Source organism: Camelina sativa, chromosome 7 (assembly GCF_030686135.1).
Source record: "Camelina sativa cultivar CO46 ecotype springtype chromosome 7, ASM3068613v1".
NCBI classification, from domain to species: Eukaryota; Viridiplantae; Streptophyta; class Magnoliopsida; order Brassicales; family Brassicaceae; genus Camelina; species Camelina sativa.
In genome coordinates, this window is record NC_141886.1 from 9,270,375 (window position 1) to 9,285,544 (window position 15,170).

At 35.5% G+C, this 15,170-nt stretch overlaps 3 protein-coding genes and 3 pseudogenes across 5 annotated transcripts; 5 read left to right on the forward strand and 1 right to left on the reverse strand.

The window, feature by feature from the left end:
• The first annotated feature begins 3,244 nt into the window (after window positions 1–3,244).
• On the forward strand, window positions 3,245–5,248 carry LOC104700795 (transcription factor BPE). Its single transcript, XM_010416383.2, has 5 exons — window positions 3,245–3,867; window positions 3,980–4,162; window positions 4,261–4,395; window positions 4,479–4,550; window positions 4,781–5,248. Exons 1-5 carry the CDS (start codon window positions 3,583–3,585, stop codon window positions 4,910–4,912), a joined length of 807 nt encoding a protein of 268 aa, XP_010414685.2. The 5' UTR covers window positions 3,245–3,582; the 3' UTR covers window positions 4,913–5,248.
• Window positions 5,249–5,815: 567 nt separating this feature from the next.
• On the forward strand, window positions 5,816–6,958 carry LOC147941096 (putative F-box protein At1g58090). Its single transcript, XM_087458036.1, has one exon. The coding sequence runs from the start codon at window positions 6,456–6,458 to the stop codon at window positions 6,903–6,905; it is 450 nt and encodes a 149-aa protein (XP_087314162.1). The 5' UTR covers window positions 5,816–6,455; the 3' UTR covers window positions 6,906–6,958.
• Window positions 5,984–6,424, forward strand: LOC147941097 (putative F-box protein At1g58090 pseudogene; annotated as a pseudogene).
• Window positions 6,959–8,542: 1,584 nt separating the features above from the next.
• LOC147941098 (putative F-box protein At1g58090 pseudogene) lies at window positions 8,543–9,171 on the forward strand (annotated as a pseudogene).
• Window positions 8,588–9,742, forward strand: LOC104700796 (putative F-box protein At1g58090 pseudogene; annotated as a pseudogene).
• Window positions 9,743–10,437: 695 nt separating this feature from the next.
• LOC104700797 (putative disease resistance protein At1g59620) lies at window positions 10,438–13,916 on the reverse strand. Of its 3 annotated transcripts, none has more exons than XM_087458031.1 (4): window positions 13,803–13,916; window positions 12,710–13,565; window positions 12,465–12,611; window positions 10,438–12,307 (listed from the first exon to the last, which is right to left on the reverse strand). In XM_087458031.1, the coding sequence occupies exons 2-4, from the start codon at window positions 13,260–13,262 to the stop codon at window positions 10,629–10,631; spliced, it is 2,379 nt and encodes a 792-aa protein (XP_087314157.1). In that variant the 5' UTR covers window positions 13,263–13,565; window positions 13,803–13,916; the 3' UTR covers window positions 10,438–10,628. The 3 variants fall into 3 exon arrangements, with proteins under 3 accessions (XP_087314157.1, XP_087314158.1, XP_087314156.1); XM_087458032.1 differs by having other exon boundaries at window positions 13,726–13,847; XM_087458030.1 differs by lacking the exon at window positions 13,803–13,916 and having other exon boundaries at window positions 12,710–13,710.
• Between the last annotated feature and the right edge of the window lie 1,254 nt (window positions 13,917–15,170).

The window sequence follows — 15,170 nt, forward strand, 5'->3', positions numbered from 1 at the left end:
GTCTATGGGGGCAGCTAGCGGTGGGCTAGTAGGCTCCACGGGACGGGTTGTCACAGAGCAGAGCAGCGTTTGTATACATAACCTTGCCCTGACCCTCGTGTGAAGCAGCGTTTGCATACATAAGCTTGCCCTGACCCTTGTGTGAATCTTCTTCTTCTTGGATTCATTCTTCGGAGGTTTTTAATCTCCCAACAATGTCTTCAAACGTTGTTGTTTTAAGATCATGAACTTGTTCAAGAGCTGCAATTATATGGATGTATTTTGCTCTTGGTAAGCTCTTGAGGAATTTCTTGACGATCTTTGTTTCTTTAATGGTCCTCCTAAGGACACTGTTTTGGTAGAAACTTCAGAGAACTTTCCCAATAAATCATCAATTGTGTCGATCTCCTTCATCTTTAATCTATCAAAATCAGTCATCAAGGTCTGTAGTCGTGCTTCTATTACTCTTTCAGCGCCGGATGTTTCGTGTTTTAATAGCATCCTAGACTGTTTTAGATTTCTCTTGATTACCAACTTGTAAGAGTAGTGCTTCTGGTATGGATTGAAACAGTATAGCCCAGGCGAGATCATTCTTTTCGACATCATCGATCCCGGATCAAATTGTTTCCCAAACCTTGTTTACCTGCAGCATCACCTCTATCTTCATGGACCAAACCGTGTAGTTGGAGCTGTTTAGCAATATCGGGCATTGTAATTATGAATGAGCACCTTCCTTTGGTTTATTGGTAGTTGTGGCTAATTCACTCATATTTTCAACCGAACGATAGTTGTGTTTTTAACAAGGTACATATCAAAACGAACCTGAATGCTCTGATACTAAATCTAGAATTTGAATATCAAGATTAAGATTTATAAAAGCACTTCTTTTATTAACTTTTGAAACTCACTCAAAACAAAAGCCTCTCAATCTTTCTCTCTCAAACTCATGTCTAATGTCTTAGCATAAGACCTCTATTTATATAACACCAAAACCAATTCCTAATAGGGAACCTCTTTATGCTTAGATAACTCCTAAACACAATTGATCTTATCCTTTTTACCATTACTCGGTTAGGACAATAGCTTCCTCAAGTTAACTTCAAGCTTATCCAACAAAGAGAAACGTCTTCTTCTTCAAAATTGATGCTTGCTTATTTGAGTATTAAACTACCATAAATATTTTATGCTTCAGTTAAATTGATTCCTCTCATGTTGTGTGAATAGTTGAAATAGGTACAATATGCAATTATAATTACATTTAGCCATTTCAAAAATCTTGAAGGTTTTCGATTGGCTTCACTTGTAGTATGGATAGGCCGATGATAATCAGTGATCGACATCACCAACTCCGTCTTGTTGCATTAGTCCAATCAGTAATGCATGTCTCCCCAAGAATTCTTTGAACCATCGTAAGGATGCCACTTTTAAACGATTAAATATTAAATTATTTGAAGATTCTTCTTGTCTCCCAATAAACTTATATGAATTTTAATCTTCGTCACCAGTAAGTCACATATGTTAAGTAGTAGTATTTCATATCATTTATTTAATTAATTAATTTTTTTACAACAAAAGAACAAAAGATAAGCTCATATGAACCAATTGAATGAGAAACTGTTTACGTACAAAACAATATACGGAGATGTACGCGTTTGGCGCAGCAAAAAATCTGCACTTACATTTGCATTTTTATGAACAAAAGATAAAAAGAAAGAAGTAAACTCCTTCTTGTCAATCTTCATATCATTCAGATATGTCGAAAATGTCGGCCGGTCGAAGAAAAATACACAATTTTCACAAATTCTGAATAATCTGTAAAGAAAGCCACATCACGAAGATCATATCTGATCATGCACGGCATAGCCCATAATATCTCTTAATTAATCCTTATTTAGATGTTCAACATCAATTACAAAAAATTTAGATTGGTGCCATACCGCTCTTGCGTGAGTACACAAAAACATATTTGAAGATATACATGTATGGTTTGGAGTGTACTTAATTCAAATATAGATGTACTTATAGAATAAAATTATGTTTACTAAAATGGAAACTATTTACGTTCACAATGAATCAACAAACAAAGAAAAGAATTGGTTCAAAACTAATTACGTTCACAATACTAAACAAAAATGAGGTTGTACGCATAATGATTTTAAAAAAAATGTTATTCCGTCTGAAAAGAGTAGATGAGTTAGGCGGGCGGAACATTGGTACGGCGATGATTGCGTGATGCTCACTTACTCACGTAGTTGTCGGGAATCATCAGCAACACGTGTCGAAGTTTGATAGGACAGAGAGATGGGCGGTACTGAGTTACGGAAGAGAAGAAGGAAGGAGAAACATTGAGCTTTATAGGTGAAAGGGAAGCCTAACGAATATTTATCATAAGAAATGGTCACAAGCAAGAGTTTGGCACAAACTACTATTCCTTTTCTTTTCTTCTTTCCTCAACCATAAAAGCTGAACACTAAATATTTTTATATGTTGTATTTTCGACCAAGCAACATTTATAATAATACTACAAAAATATCGACGAATTAATGTATTGATCGTTAGATAACAAATTACTTTATTTTTCTTATAAAACTATACGAAAGTATTAACGTAACACACTAACACTTATAATTAGTATTAATTTCTGATTCGAATGCCATTGATGTTCTTTAGATATTTATATGGTCTTTTTGCGAAGTCATCAGGCTTTATATATTTTTAAAAAAATATATTTTGTTACTATTGGAACAATCTTTTAGCACCTAATTGGTATTTTAATTTTTGGCCAACGTTTAGAAAAAAAGATAATTGTGTTAGAAGCTATAATTTGTTTTAAGCCATTTTAGGGTTTAGTTCAACAATACTAAAATAAATAATACTAGTCATGTTCTTTTTGCCACAATAATGAATAAGAATCATGTATGGGTTTAGTTATGGAGTTTTGGCCTAAATCAAAACTTTTGTAAATACTAAAAAGTCTATTGGATTGAAAAATCCAACCTATGTATATATCCATCATCCTTACATCATGAAAATCCACAACCCAAATAATTGCCCATCACTAATCAATAAAAATAATTAACGCATTAATACAAAACAGAAAAACAAAACACACATATTATCAGAAACCTACGTGGGTCCCCACTTCCTCAAGTCCTTTTCCATTTTCATAAAGTATGTTTCTTGCTCTCCGTGTTTCACACATAGCCATACGTGTTTCACTAATCCACCGTCCATTTAGATCTACCAAGATCCAACAGTACAGCGTAGGTACACCCGCGTTCGTAGAAGATAAAAAGTCAACGATGGTCAGAGTAAGGAAACCTCGCCATGAAGTGAAGTTAATAAACACCGTAGCTCCCGAGGCACACAAAAAATATTCAAAAAATTTTTTATTTTTAAAAAATGTTGGAGAAAAAATTATTAATTTATTAACAACAACAACAACAACACAGTAACGCAATCACAGAGACTCCACAGTCCAAGGAGAGTTTGAATCAATCATCATCTCTCTCTCTCTCTGGTTTGAATCGGCGGAGACTGAGTTAACTCGGTGGAAGCTGTTGTCGTTTACGTGTATGTGTTTGTTTTGATTCATATAGTTTAATGGATCCGAGTGGGATGATGAACGAAGGAAGACCGTTTAATCTAGCGGAGATCTGGCAGTTTCCGTTGAACGGTGTTTCAACGGCCGGAGATTCTTCGAGAAGAAGCTTCGCCGCTGGGACGAATCAGTTCGGTGATACTGATCTAACCGCCGCCGCTAACGGCGATCCGGCGCGTATGAGTCACGCGTTGTCACAGGCTGTGATTGAAGGTATCTCCGGCGCGTGGAAGCGGAGGGAAGACGAGTCTAAGTCGGCGAAGATCGTCGTCTCCGCCAATGGCGCTGTACGGATTTTTCTTTAATTCTTTTGCCGGTTTGATTCGGTTTTTTCCGGTTTAATTTAAATTGTTAGATTGATTGGTATGGTTTTTTTTTTTTTTTTTTAAATGATTTTAGAGTGAAGGTGAGAACAAAAGACAGAAGAAGATAGATGAACTGAGTGAAGGGAAAGGTGAAGCTGGATCGCCTGGAGGAACAGAGACGGAACAAAAGAAGCAACAGATTGAACCAAGTAAAGATTATATTCATGTTCGAGCTAGAAGAGGTCAAGCTACCGATAGTCACAGTTTAGCTGAAAGAGTAATGATTTTTTATTTATATAAAAAGCTTTCTTTTATTTTAGTTGAATGAGTAAAAGAGTGAAAAAAGACAATTTTGGTTTTGTGTGTTTGTGGTAGGCGAGAAGAGAGAAAATAAGCGAGCGGATGAAGATCTTGCAGGATCTTGTACCCGGATGTAACAAGGTTATTGGAAAAGCACTTGTTCTAGATGAGATTATCAACTATATACAATCGTTGCAGCGTCAAGTTGAGGTTGTGAAACCTCTCTGTCTTTCTTCTCTTGTGTATTGTTTTGTTACATGTGTGTTCTCATGAGAATGATTTGTTGTTTTCAGTTCTTGTCGATGAAGCTCGAAGCAGTGAACTCAAGAATGAACCCTGGCATCGAGGCTTTTCCACCCAAAGAGGTGATGATTCTTTCTTGACCTATTAACTAAATCTTCTCCAGTTTTTGCAAAAAAAAAAACACTTAACTAGGAGTCTATGTGGTTGTTCATTTAACTATTTAAAGCATGAAATGAACCAATTGACCTCTGTTTTTGCTCCTGCTGCCAAAATGACATAACTCGAAAGACTGTTCTGTTTCTTGATATAGTTGTGACTAATCTCTGTTATTTTGTTGGTAAATAAAAAACAGTCTGGTCAGCAGGCGTTTGAGAATCCGGAGATGCAGTTCGGGTCGCAGTCTACGAGGGAATACAGTAGAGGAGCATCACCAGAGTGGTTGCATATGCAGATAGGATCAGGTGGTTTCGAGAGAACATCCTGATAAAAGAAACATCAACACTTGATCATCATCTTACTACAAATAAGAGAAAATCCCGAGAAGAAAAAAAAGCATACATACATATACATATGAATCTCATTCTCATTATAGGTTTTAAATATATGGATGCGAATATATATATATACACATCACATTGTTCTAAAAAGAAAGCAAACAAAATAGAAAAGAAGATATGGTTAGTTTCGACATCATGAAGAAAAAACAAAAAAAAGCTGGGGAAGGCGCTTGTAATAGAAAGAACGTTCTTTGCTATAAAATTGTATCTCATTCTTACGTATTTGCTCAGGAAATAAACGTAACTCAATAGTTTGGAATGTATCTCCAAGGAAGCTCAGATTCTTCAATCTCTATAGATCTAAACGACTAAACTCTAAATGTTTTGTAATATCCATTTGACTACTCATAATGCTATAGCTAAACCATTGTGTCTAACCATAAGAATAAGTTGGAAGATAACAAGAGTTAAGGATAATACCAATATCTCATCCTGCATAAACCAGAGAACAAAATCCAGTATCCAACCAACTTATATGACAAAAATCCAATACAAATCGAAATAACATTGTACTTGTGTATTATCATGGTTGGAAACTTCTGGTGAACCTTTGTCTTGTCTCAACCAGAGCCGGCCAACCAGGTGCTTGCGGCCTTCAGATAATATGAGAAGTTTTCTTCGTCTGTTGGTAAATGTGGTTGGTTTTAAAGGTCCTGGACCCGAGTTCAAACCCAGCATCTCCATTCCTTTGTAATTTAGGTCGAATTGGGCTTGCGGCCCATAAATGTACACCGCCGGCTCGGGTCTCAACGCTTTAAAACATAGATGACTCAAAGTTAATTTTCTCAAATAGATTTTTCTTTCCTCCTTTTCACAAAGAAAAAGAAAAAACCCTAATGGTGCCGAGAAAGCTTCCATCAGATCTGGAAGAAGAGATACTCTTTCGCGTTCCACCTCGATCCCTCCTTCGCTTCTAATCCGTTAGCAAAGAATGGTACGCTCTTTTCAACAATAAGAGATTCCTCAACAAAAATTTTGCTTGTGCTCCCCCAGAATTCATGTTAAAGACGCATACCCATATTTATTCGATTAGCGTTGATCTCAATGAAGATCCAACTATAAAAGTGAATGATTTGTGCTTTGATCTACGCCGTCACCTTTATCATAATCTCTATGGGACCTGCGATAGTTACTTCTTCATGGACGACGTTGATGAAGGATACCTTGTTTGGAATCCGTTGTTGAGACAGGCTAAAAGAATTGCCCCGGATGAGACTCGATGTGGCAGGAGCATAGGTTACGATAGTAGTAGACCAGAAAAGAGTTTCAAGATTATTGGACGTATGAGTGCAAATTCTATCCATAGAGTTGCAGTCTTCGAATTTGCAACCAATGCGTGGAAGGTTACTCGTCGTGCAAGTTTTGGCGAAGAGTTAGCATCAAGTAGTGACTCGTCTAGGGTCTCCCTGAACGGAAATTTATACTGGACAGGTTTATAAGTCTCCCGAAACTGGTCAGTATTTTATCCAAATGCTTGATTTTTCGAAAGATATGATTAAGACCTTTTGTATTCTACCGTGTAACGGGAAAAAAGGTTCTTTCCATAATCGTGTCCTCTCGATTTACAAGGGAGATCGGTTTTCAGTGTTGCAACGATGCACAAAAACAAGAGAAATTAAGATTTGGGTGACACAGAATAAAATTGGTAATGGGGATGATGGAGACCATGTTGTGTGGATTAACTTCATGACTGTCTCACGACCTGACTTCCCCATGGTACTTAAGCACATGTCTACAAGTTACTTCGTCGATAATAACATCTATGGAAAGAGCTTCGTTCTGTTTTGTCATAGCAAGAAACCTAAAGAAGCTTGGGTCTATATTGTGAGGGGAGATATGTGCAAAAAGATTAAGATAGATGGAGTGGTATGTAAGTTTCACTCCTCTCTCTATGTTCCCAGTTTGATCACCATTTCTTGAAAGACTTTTGCTGAAGCTAGTGAACATGCAAGAAGATACAAGTTTGATTTCCATTGTGTTGCGTTCTCGTTTTAATTATTGAACTTCCAGGTCTAAATTTAATAGTATACTAATCATATCATATATATATATATTGTAAGCCAGAGGTATTCTCCTCGTTTGTTGGTGTACGGAAAACCTTAATGATTTCAACGAGCTGATCTACTACTGCACTTTGGCCAGGAAACAGAGGCTGCACTAGCAGTCTAGCCATCACACAACCTGTGGACCATATGTCTACTGCAGTTGTGTACTCGGTGGCTTTAAAGTTGAACTCTGAGGCACGAGATAGATTTAGCAATGAACAATCGCAGCTTGTGTGATGGCTAGACTGCTTGTGCATTTATTAAAACACACAATTTAATTTTTGTAAAAAACCGTTACAATGAACAATCACAGCTTTTTGTAAAACACACAATTTAATTTTTCTACAGATTTTTTTAAAATATAACCAAAAGATACAGTCGAAAAAACACAACTTTTGGTGGCATTTATTCGGATTGCTATTATATAGACATTAAATTTTTATATTTAAAATTAACTAAAAGTTATAAATTAGATTCATCATTCCAAAAATCTTTTGTTAAATCAAGAATTGGAAGATTTTTTTTACTTTTAAAAGAATGAATGCTAGAGAATAGTTTAGAAAGCATGTAAAAACTGTTGATATTAAAATTTTATATTATTTTGTGTCATGGCAAAAAAATGAAAACAGTTCAAACAAATAGATTTCAAAAGTTACGAATATTCGAATAAACACAACTCTACAATGAACAGTTGCAACTTTACAAAAAAACCGTTACAATGAACAATCACAACTCTTTGTAAAGATATAATTTAATTTTTTTACATATTTTTTTTAAAATATCTAAACGGTACGATTGAAAAAACACAACTTTTGGTGGCATTTATTCGGATTGGGTTTAAATATATTGAGAAGTCAAATCCAAAAACTCACTATGTAATCCATCTAAATCTTGGAAAAATACTCTATGTATTTTCATTAGAGTTTTATATTTAAAATTAACTAAAATATGTAAATTAGATTCATCATTCCAAAAATCTTTTGTTAAGTCAAGAATTAGATAAATTTTTTGACTTTTAAAAAAATGAATGCTAGAATATAATTTAGAAAAATGTATAAACTGTTGAGATTGAAATTTTAGTTGATTTTTTGTCATAGCAAAAAAAATGAAAACAGTTCAAATAGACAAATATATATAGATTTCAAAAGATACGAATGTTCCAATCAACACAATTTTACAGTGAACAGTTGTAACTTTTCATAAATAACCGTTTTAATGATCTATCACGACTTTTCAGAATAAATTCAAAAAGTACAATTGAAAAATCAAAAACACGTTGGTCGCATTTATTCGGATTATTATTTTTATTATATAAATTTATTTTTAATCTAAACCGTTGATTTTTTTTTAACACATTGAAAACGTCCACAGACCTTAAACGTCGGTTTTATATATATACATTTTTTTTAACACGTCGATTTGATATTATATATATCATATTACACGAATGCAATAATTTTTACTCTATATACATTAATTTCCTTCCTCGATCCTTTTACAAAGAAAACCCTAATGGTTGTCACCAGAAAAAAGAAAACCCTAGCGGTGTCGAGAAAGCTCCCGTCAGAATTGGAAGAAGAGATACTCGTTCGTGTTCCACCTCTATCTCTTCTTCTCTTCAGATCCGTTTGCAAAGAATGGAACAATCTTCTCAGCAGTAAGAGATTCTTCAACAAAAACTTTGCTTGCGCTCCACCAGAATTGATGATACAGACACATTCCGATGTTTACTCGGTTAGCGCAGATCTCAACGACGATCCAACTATCAAAGTGATTGATTTGTGCATTGATTTATGCCGTCGCCGTTATCATGTCAGTGGGATCTACGATGGTCTCTTCTTCGTGGACTCCTCACAGAAAGGAGTCCTAGTTTTGAATCCATTGTTGAGAAAGCCTAAATGGATTCCCAAGGATGTTATCTGTGGCAGAAATATGGGTTACGATGGTAGTAGACCAGAAAAGAGTTACAAGATTATTGGAAGTTGCAGTTCTGATACGACCGATCGCGATAGAGTTGCAGTCTTTGAATTTGCAATTAATGAGTGGAAGGTTACTGATCGTACTCAATCTAGCGAAGATTTATCAGACGACTCCTCTTCTAGGGTCTTCCTGAATGGAAATTTGTACTGGACAGGTTATAAGTATCCCCACATGGCGAGTATTTCATCGAAATGCTGGATTTTTCGAAAGAGATAGTAAAGATCTTTTGTAAACTACCGTGTGAGGGGGAAAAAGCTGGTTCCCATATCCGTGTCCTATCGATTGACAAGGGAGATCGGTTTTCAGTGTTACAACAATCCAGAAGCACTGGAGAGACTAAGATTTGGGTGACGGAGAAGAAAATTGGTAATGGGGATGATGGAGGCAATGTGGTGTGGATTAAGTTCATGACTGTCTCAAGACCTGACTTCCCCATGGTATTTAGCCACAGCTCTACAAATTACTTCGTCGATAATAACATCTATGGAAAGAGCTTGGTTCTGTGTTGTCGTAGCAAGAAACCTATAGAAGGTTGGATCTATATTGTGAGGGGAGATCTATGCAAAAAGATTAAGATAGATGAAGTGGTATGTGACTTTCAATCATCTGTCTATGTTCCCAGTTTGATCAACATTTCTTGATAACTTTTGCTGAAGCTAGTGAACATGCAAGAAGAAGTTTTACAAGTTTGATTTCCATTGTGTTGCTTATTTGAACTTCCAGGTCTAAATTTAATAGTATACTAATCATATCATATATATATATATTGTAAGCCAGAGGTATTCTCCTCGTTTGTTGGTGTACGGAAAACCTTAATGATTTCAACGAGCTGATCTACTACTGCACTTTGGCCAGGAAACAGAGGCTGCACTAGCAGTCTAGCCATCACACAACCTGTGGACCATATGTCTACTGCAGTTGTGTACTCGGTGGCTTTAAAGTTGAACTCTGAGGCACGAGATAGATTTAGCAATAGTGACCAGCTGTTTTGTGGCTACAAATTCTTATCACTTTTGTGCTACTTGTTCAAAAAGAATGAATTTAATCTCTTTCTTTTTAGTTATTCCGCAATGTTTTTGTTGTTAGCAATCTCTCTTATTGAAACACTGAATGTTACGCAAAGGTACTTGTACTTATTAATGAACTCACAAAGGCAAGTCATTAATTTAGTTAGAACATAATCTATAGTAGTGTAATCTCTATAGCGCCGTTTTAATCTTTAGTGCATAGCAATCTTATTTTATATTTTGGCAGCATAGCCCATATAACAAGTAATTTAAAAATTACAGTCATTTTCTTAGGAATTAGGATCAGATTACAGATGTTTTACTATCCATTAAAGATTTTAACATTCTCCGTGAAATCTCAAAGACAAAAAAAGATGAAACACACAAGTTGGTGTTGAGTAAACCAGATGGCAATGTCAATTGCAGAAACTTTTTTTTTTTTTTTCTATGGTGTAAAATACTACCAAAAAAGACAATGTGTTATCTCTTAAATCCAACTACATGAGATCGAAGTGAATGACTCATTTGTTTTCTCTTTATGAAATGTTTGTCAGATTACTGAACTCGGTAAAGAATATATTACATGTTTTATTCGTATATCATTGGAGAGTCTATACAATTCCAACAAGAGGAATGTGTTGGATTTTGTAGTAATCTTCTCCTCCCTTAGACAATTTCTTCTTAAAATCCCAGTTACCTAAGGTGATATTTAGTTTCTTCATGGAAATGATAGATCTCAGCCCATCAGGAAGCTCCTTCAACTTTTGACAGTTACGAATAGTAAGAGTATGAAGAAGGGACATGGAGCCTTCTTCTATTATCCACTCTTCCCATTCCTCTAGTCCAAATAAGTATAGCTTTTGCAACTGAGGAAACCCACTGCCCGAGCAAACCATTCTCCTCCCACAGAAAGATTTATTCAATAAACTGACCTCATTTAAGTGAAGCAGCTTTCCTAGAATTGGCATCGGATCCTTCTCTAGACAACACTCAGTTAGAGATATGTTTCTAAGATGAGAAGGAAAGTGTTGTTCATCAGGTAACCTTGGCATATATATTCTCAACTTCAGTTGTTTAAGCTGAACATAATCCAAAACTAAGCCTTCTTCGTCATTTGTATGAGCATACATCTTGTAATAATATATAGCAACATTTTCCAAGTGTCTCAATTCACTTAGAGCAGAAGATAATGTTTCCACAGTACACCCACCTCTGATAAAGATAGAGAGGTCTCTGAGCCGTGTCATATCATGTAGATCCCTTACTCTCCCATGCTTTGTTGAGAAGTTCATCAATGTCTCCATGTTTTCTAGATATCCCAAATCAATCTTTACGTTATCATCTATTCTCCACGGAAGAGAGAGGTATCTCAATTCTCGCAATTCTTTCAAGAAATTTGGAATGTAAATTGAACATCTCTCTTGTACACATATGTTTAAATAGAGGAGCAACTTCAGATTCTGCATAGAAGAAGGTAGATGAGATACTTGTGCCTGATATAAACTCAAGTATTTCAAGTGAATGAGCTTTCCGATGCTAGGTGGTAACTTCCCTCCTTCAAACTGGGCTCTAGAGAGATCTAAAACCCTCATTAATTGTAGCCTTGTAAAGCATAAGGTTGTATCCATTATAAACAAGAGAGATCTAAGTTTTGGATTTTTCATTTCCCCCACCGGGCGATATGTTCCATCAGACAAATCTATGGCGAGTCTGCGGGATTTACAAGGAGATTTAGTATTTGTAGTTGACGTGTCGAGAACAGTTTGTAGGAAATTTTCTTCTTCAGCTTTAAGAAGACAAACTTCTCTCATCATGTCATGTAAGTGACACGTTTCAAATCTTGAAGTACCAACATCTCTTTCGGAAATAACCATGTTTCTCTTCACCATTTCTTTTACGTATTCATCTCCGACCTCTCGAATGGTCGCTCTATCATAATACCTCGGTCTTGGTATTCCTTCTGCAGCCCAATAGTAGGACAAATTCCCCACATCTATCATATGATCTTCTGGAAAATGGGCAAGGTAGAGGAAGCAATGCTTCAAATATACAGGCAGCTCCTCGAAACTCATATATAGAACATTATAAACCGAACTAATATTTATGTCACTGAAGGTAGTCCCACCAACAATGTGAGATCTAATATTCCCATATATCCGATTCCACTCATGCAATGTGTATTGCGCAGCTAACAACCCGCCTAACACCTTAACAGCTAATGGTAAACCTCCACAATGTTTGATCATCTCCTTACCTAGCTCTTCCATTTTTACATCATCAACTCTATATTCTACAAAAGATGTGGAAATTAAAATAAACTAAAATAAAATTTCATAGACATCTTCGAGAGATATGATTGAACATCGTATTATGATAATCTTAAATGTCCTTAATTATATAATCAACATGGAAACTGAACTTAAGTAAAAGTTGTCTTGAACACTTACCAGTATTGTTTTCTCTAGGAAATGTTATCATTTGAAACATTTTCCAACTTTCTTTGAGAGTTAAGCAGTCTGGCTTAAATGTGAAACAGTTTGGATCTGCTCGGAATGCGACACCCTCATTACGAGAAGTAAGTAGTACCTTCCAACCTATACCAAATATATCTCTTGTTACATATATAATTGCCAAACAAAAGGAACATAGTGCTTTATGAACAATACTTGTGCGTGTATCATAAAATTTTTACCTTTCCCTTGTGGAAACATTGGTTTTATTCTATCCCAGTCTTCTTCCTTCCACATATCATCAAGGACAATCAAAGCCTTTTGTGTTTCCAACACTTGAAAGAGTTTCTCTTGAAGTTCGTCTTCTGGCATCTTTAACAGTTTGTATTCTGGCCTTAGTTTCCGCAAGATCATATGCCACACATGCTCCCTTGTAAAATGTTGTGAAACACATACCCACGCGAGTCCTGTAAAATGACTCTTTATTGTCTCATGAATAAAAACTTGTCTTGCGAGGGTTGTTTTACCAATCCCTCCCATCCCGGTTATAGAGACCACTTGACTGCTTTCATCCTCCACCAAATGACTGACCAATTTCTTAACGTTTTCCTCCACCCCCACAAGAAAGCTTTCATTTATGTTAGGAAATGTTTGTCGCATTTCCCTTTCTCGTTCTTGTAAAGACTCGATATACCTGTCGTTGACAATGACCTGTTGTATCCCAAGACTATGCATATCACGGATCACCTTAGAAATCCTCTTACTTATGGCTTTAATATCGATAGAAAGCCCCATGCGTTTAGAAAACTTTCTCACACTGTTCTTGAAGCCACTTCTTTTTCCAAGATCTTCCTTTAGAAGAAATGTCTCGATTATATCTTCTGCGTCATAAACAATTTCTTTGATTTCTATAACAATACCATTGCACTTGTATGTTTTTTGGCATCTGCATCCTCCAAAAAGCACCTTAACATGTTCAGATCACTTTTTAATTCATTAAACTGCTCTTCAACTCCTTGACATCTCTGAGATTCTCGGACAAGGAGGTCCCAAAGCTTCTCAACTCCAAACGACAAAAGTGTCTCAGCCATAAGTCTCCTGCTTATAAACATGACAGTAGAGGACAATCCATGAGTTTATTATTCGGAGAATATATTTTGAAAATTCACAAACTAAATAAACTATTCTGTGAGATTAAATTTTTTTGTACAGAGAAATGAACATTATTTGAGATTTAAACAAAAAAAATGCACTATACATTATACTACATAGGATTGAAGCACCACTATAGAAAGAAACATAATATAATAAATACTTCTTTTCTTTCGAAAGTACCTCCTGGAATCTCTGTTCGTCCAACTGATGTGTTTGTTTCGTGTTGAGTTAGAACTCTGCTAAAGATCCATTATAAGAGTTGACTCCAAGTCAATACAATACTATTCAACAACCAGCTGTAGTGAAGATGATGTGTGAATCTTGTAGCTAGAAAGTCTTACAAGCAACCTGTTGTAGCCGCTTCTTACATCCCACGTGTCTCTTTTACAGTTTTATTTCAGAAAGAAAGGGATAACTAAGGTTTATATGACAAATTATACTGGTTCAAGCTTAGTTTAATTTAAAGCTTCTGTCTAATCATTTCATTTCAAGTAAATCACAGAAACAAGATTTGTTACTTCAAAACAGTTACAAGGCAAGGTAATCCAATGTCATAGGTAGTTTTCTCATATTTTAATTACTTAACCAGAAGAAATAAGCTTAGTCGATCAGTAAACTTAAAATATGTACATAACATATATTTGGATTCTTAGCAAAGTGGGAAATCTAAGTCATATGTAATAAATCCAAGGATATAACTCTCTATTACATTGATCCAGGAGAGATAAGAAGACACTAGTAGGCTAATTAAGTAGCTAATGTTGTCCCTGCTCGTTCCAAACAGGGTTGAACATGTCACAAATAATCATATCCTTCATCACTTCCAGAACACATGCTACCTCGGTTTCTTTGTCAAAGATTGACTTGTACAAGCAGTGGCAGAGCTAGAAATTACTTTCATAGGGGTCAAAAAAATAATTTAATAACCAAAATCTCTGAATTTTTTTTGTGGGGTCAATAAGCATATTTTTAACTATTTTATAGGGTCAATAAGGATATTTTCAAAAATATCTTGTTTTGGCCATTTTTATTTTTTACTCCTTTAATTGTTAATGATCATTTACTCGTATTTTGAAAAATATTTTAGTAAACAAAATGAAAAACAAAATTTTTCTGCCAAAACATTTTTGACATATTGTTCCACCAAAAAAAATATCTGCCAAAAAAAATCTTGACAAAAAATTTCTCACAAAAATTTTGATAATGGCAAAAGAAATTTACAAGATTTTTATAAGGTTTTAAACAATTTTAAAATATTTATACGATATTTATTGTGGGAGGAGGCCAAATCTTTCTCTTCGAGATATTTGGGTTCTTCGCCATCTTTGGAGGTACGGGATCCTTCTCCCCAATGTCAGGTTGATGGATCATGGAAAGGTTCAGATCCTTTTGTGGGTCTAGGGTGGTGTTATTGTAATAGTGAAGATACGACGCTACTCTTGGGAGCACGGAGTCTTAGATGCAGTCCTACACCACTCCATTCAGAGTTACAAGCCTTGATTAGGGCTATAGAGTCCCTCCTGGCGGCGGGGATTGATTGTCAAGCTT

Bases quoted from the DNA above. Each gene is read 5' to 3' on its own strand.
- LOC147941096 (XM_087458036.1), top strand. From the start codon at position 6,456: ATGCTTGATTTTTCGAAAGATATGATTAAGACCTTTTGTATTCTACCG.
- LOC104700795 (XM_010416383.2), top strand. From the start codon at position 3,583: ATGGATCCGAGTGGGATGATGAACGAAGGAAGACCGTTTAATCTAGCG. The intron at 4,396-4,478 runs GTTGTGAAACCT...TGTTGTTTTCAG, and splicing joins CGTTGCAGCGTCAAGTTGAG to TTCTTGTCGATGAAGCTCGA. The intron at 4,551-4,780 runs GTGATGATTCTT...AATAAAAAACAG, and splicing joins AGGCTTTTCCACCCAAAGAG to TCTGGTCAGCAGGCGTTTGA.
- LOC104700797 (XM_087458031.1), bottom strand. From the start codon at position 13,262: ATGGGGCTTTCTATCGATATTAAAGCCATAAGTAAGAGGATTTCTAAG. The intron at 12,612-12,709 runs GTAAAAATTTTA...TATTTGGTATAG, and splicing joins AATGTTTCCACAAGGGAAAG to GTTGGAAGGTACTACTTACT. The intron at 12,308-12,464 runs GTAAGTGTTCAA...CATCTTTTGTAG, and splicing joins TCCTAGAGAAAACAATACTG to AATATAGAGTTGATGATGTA.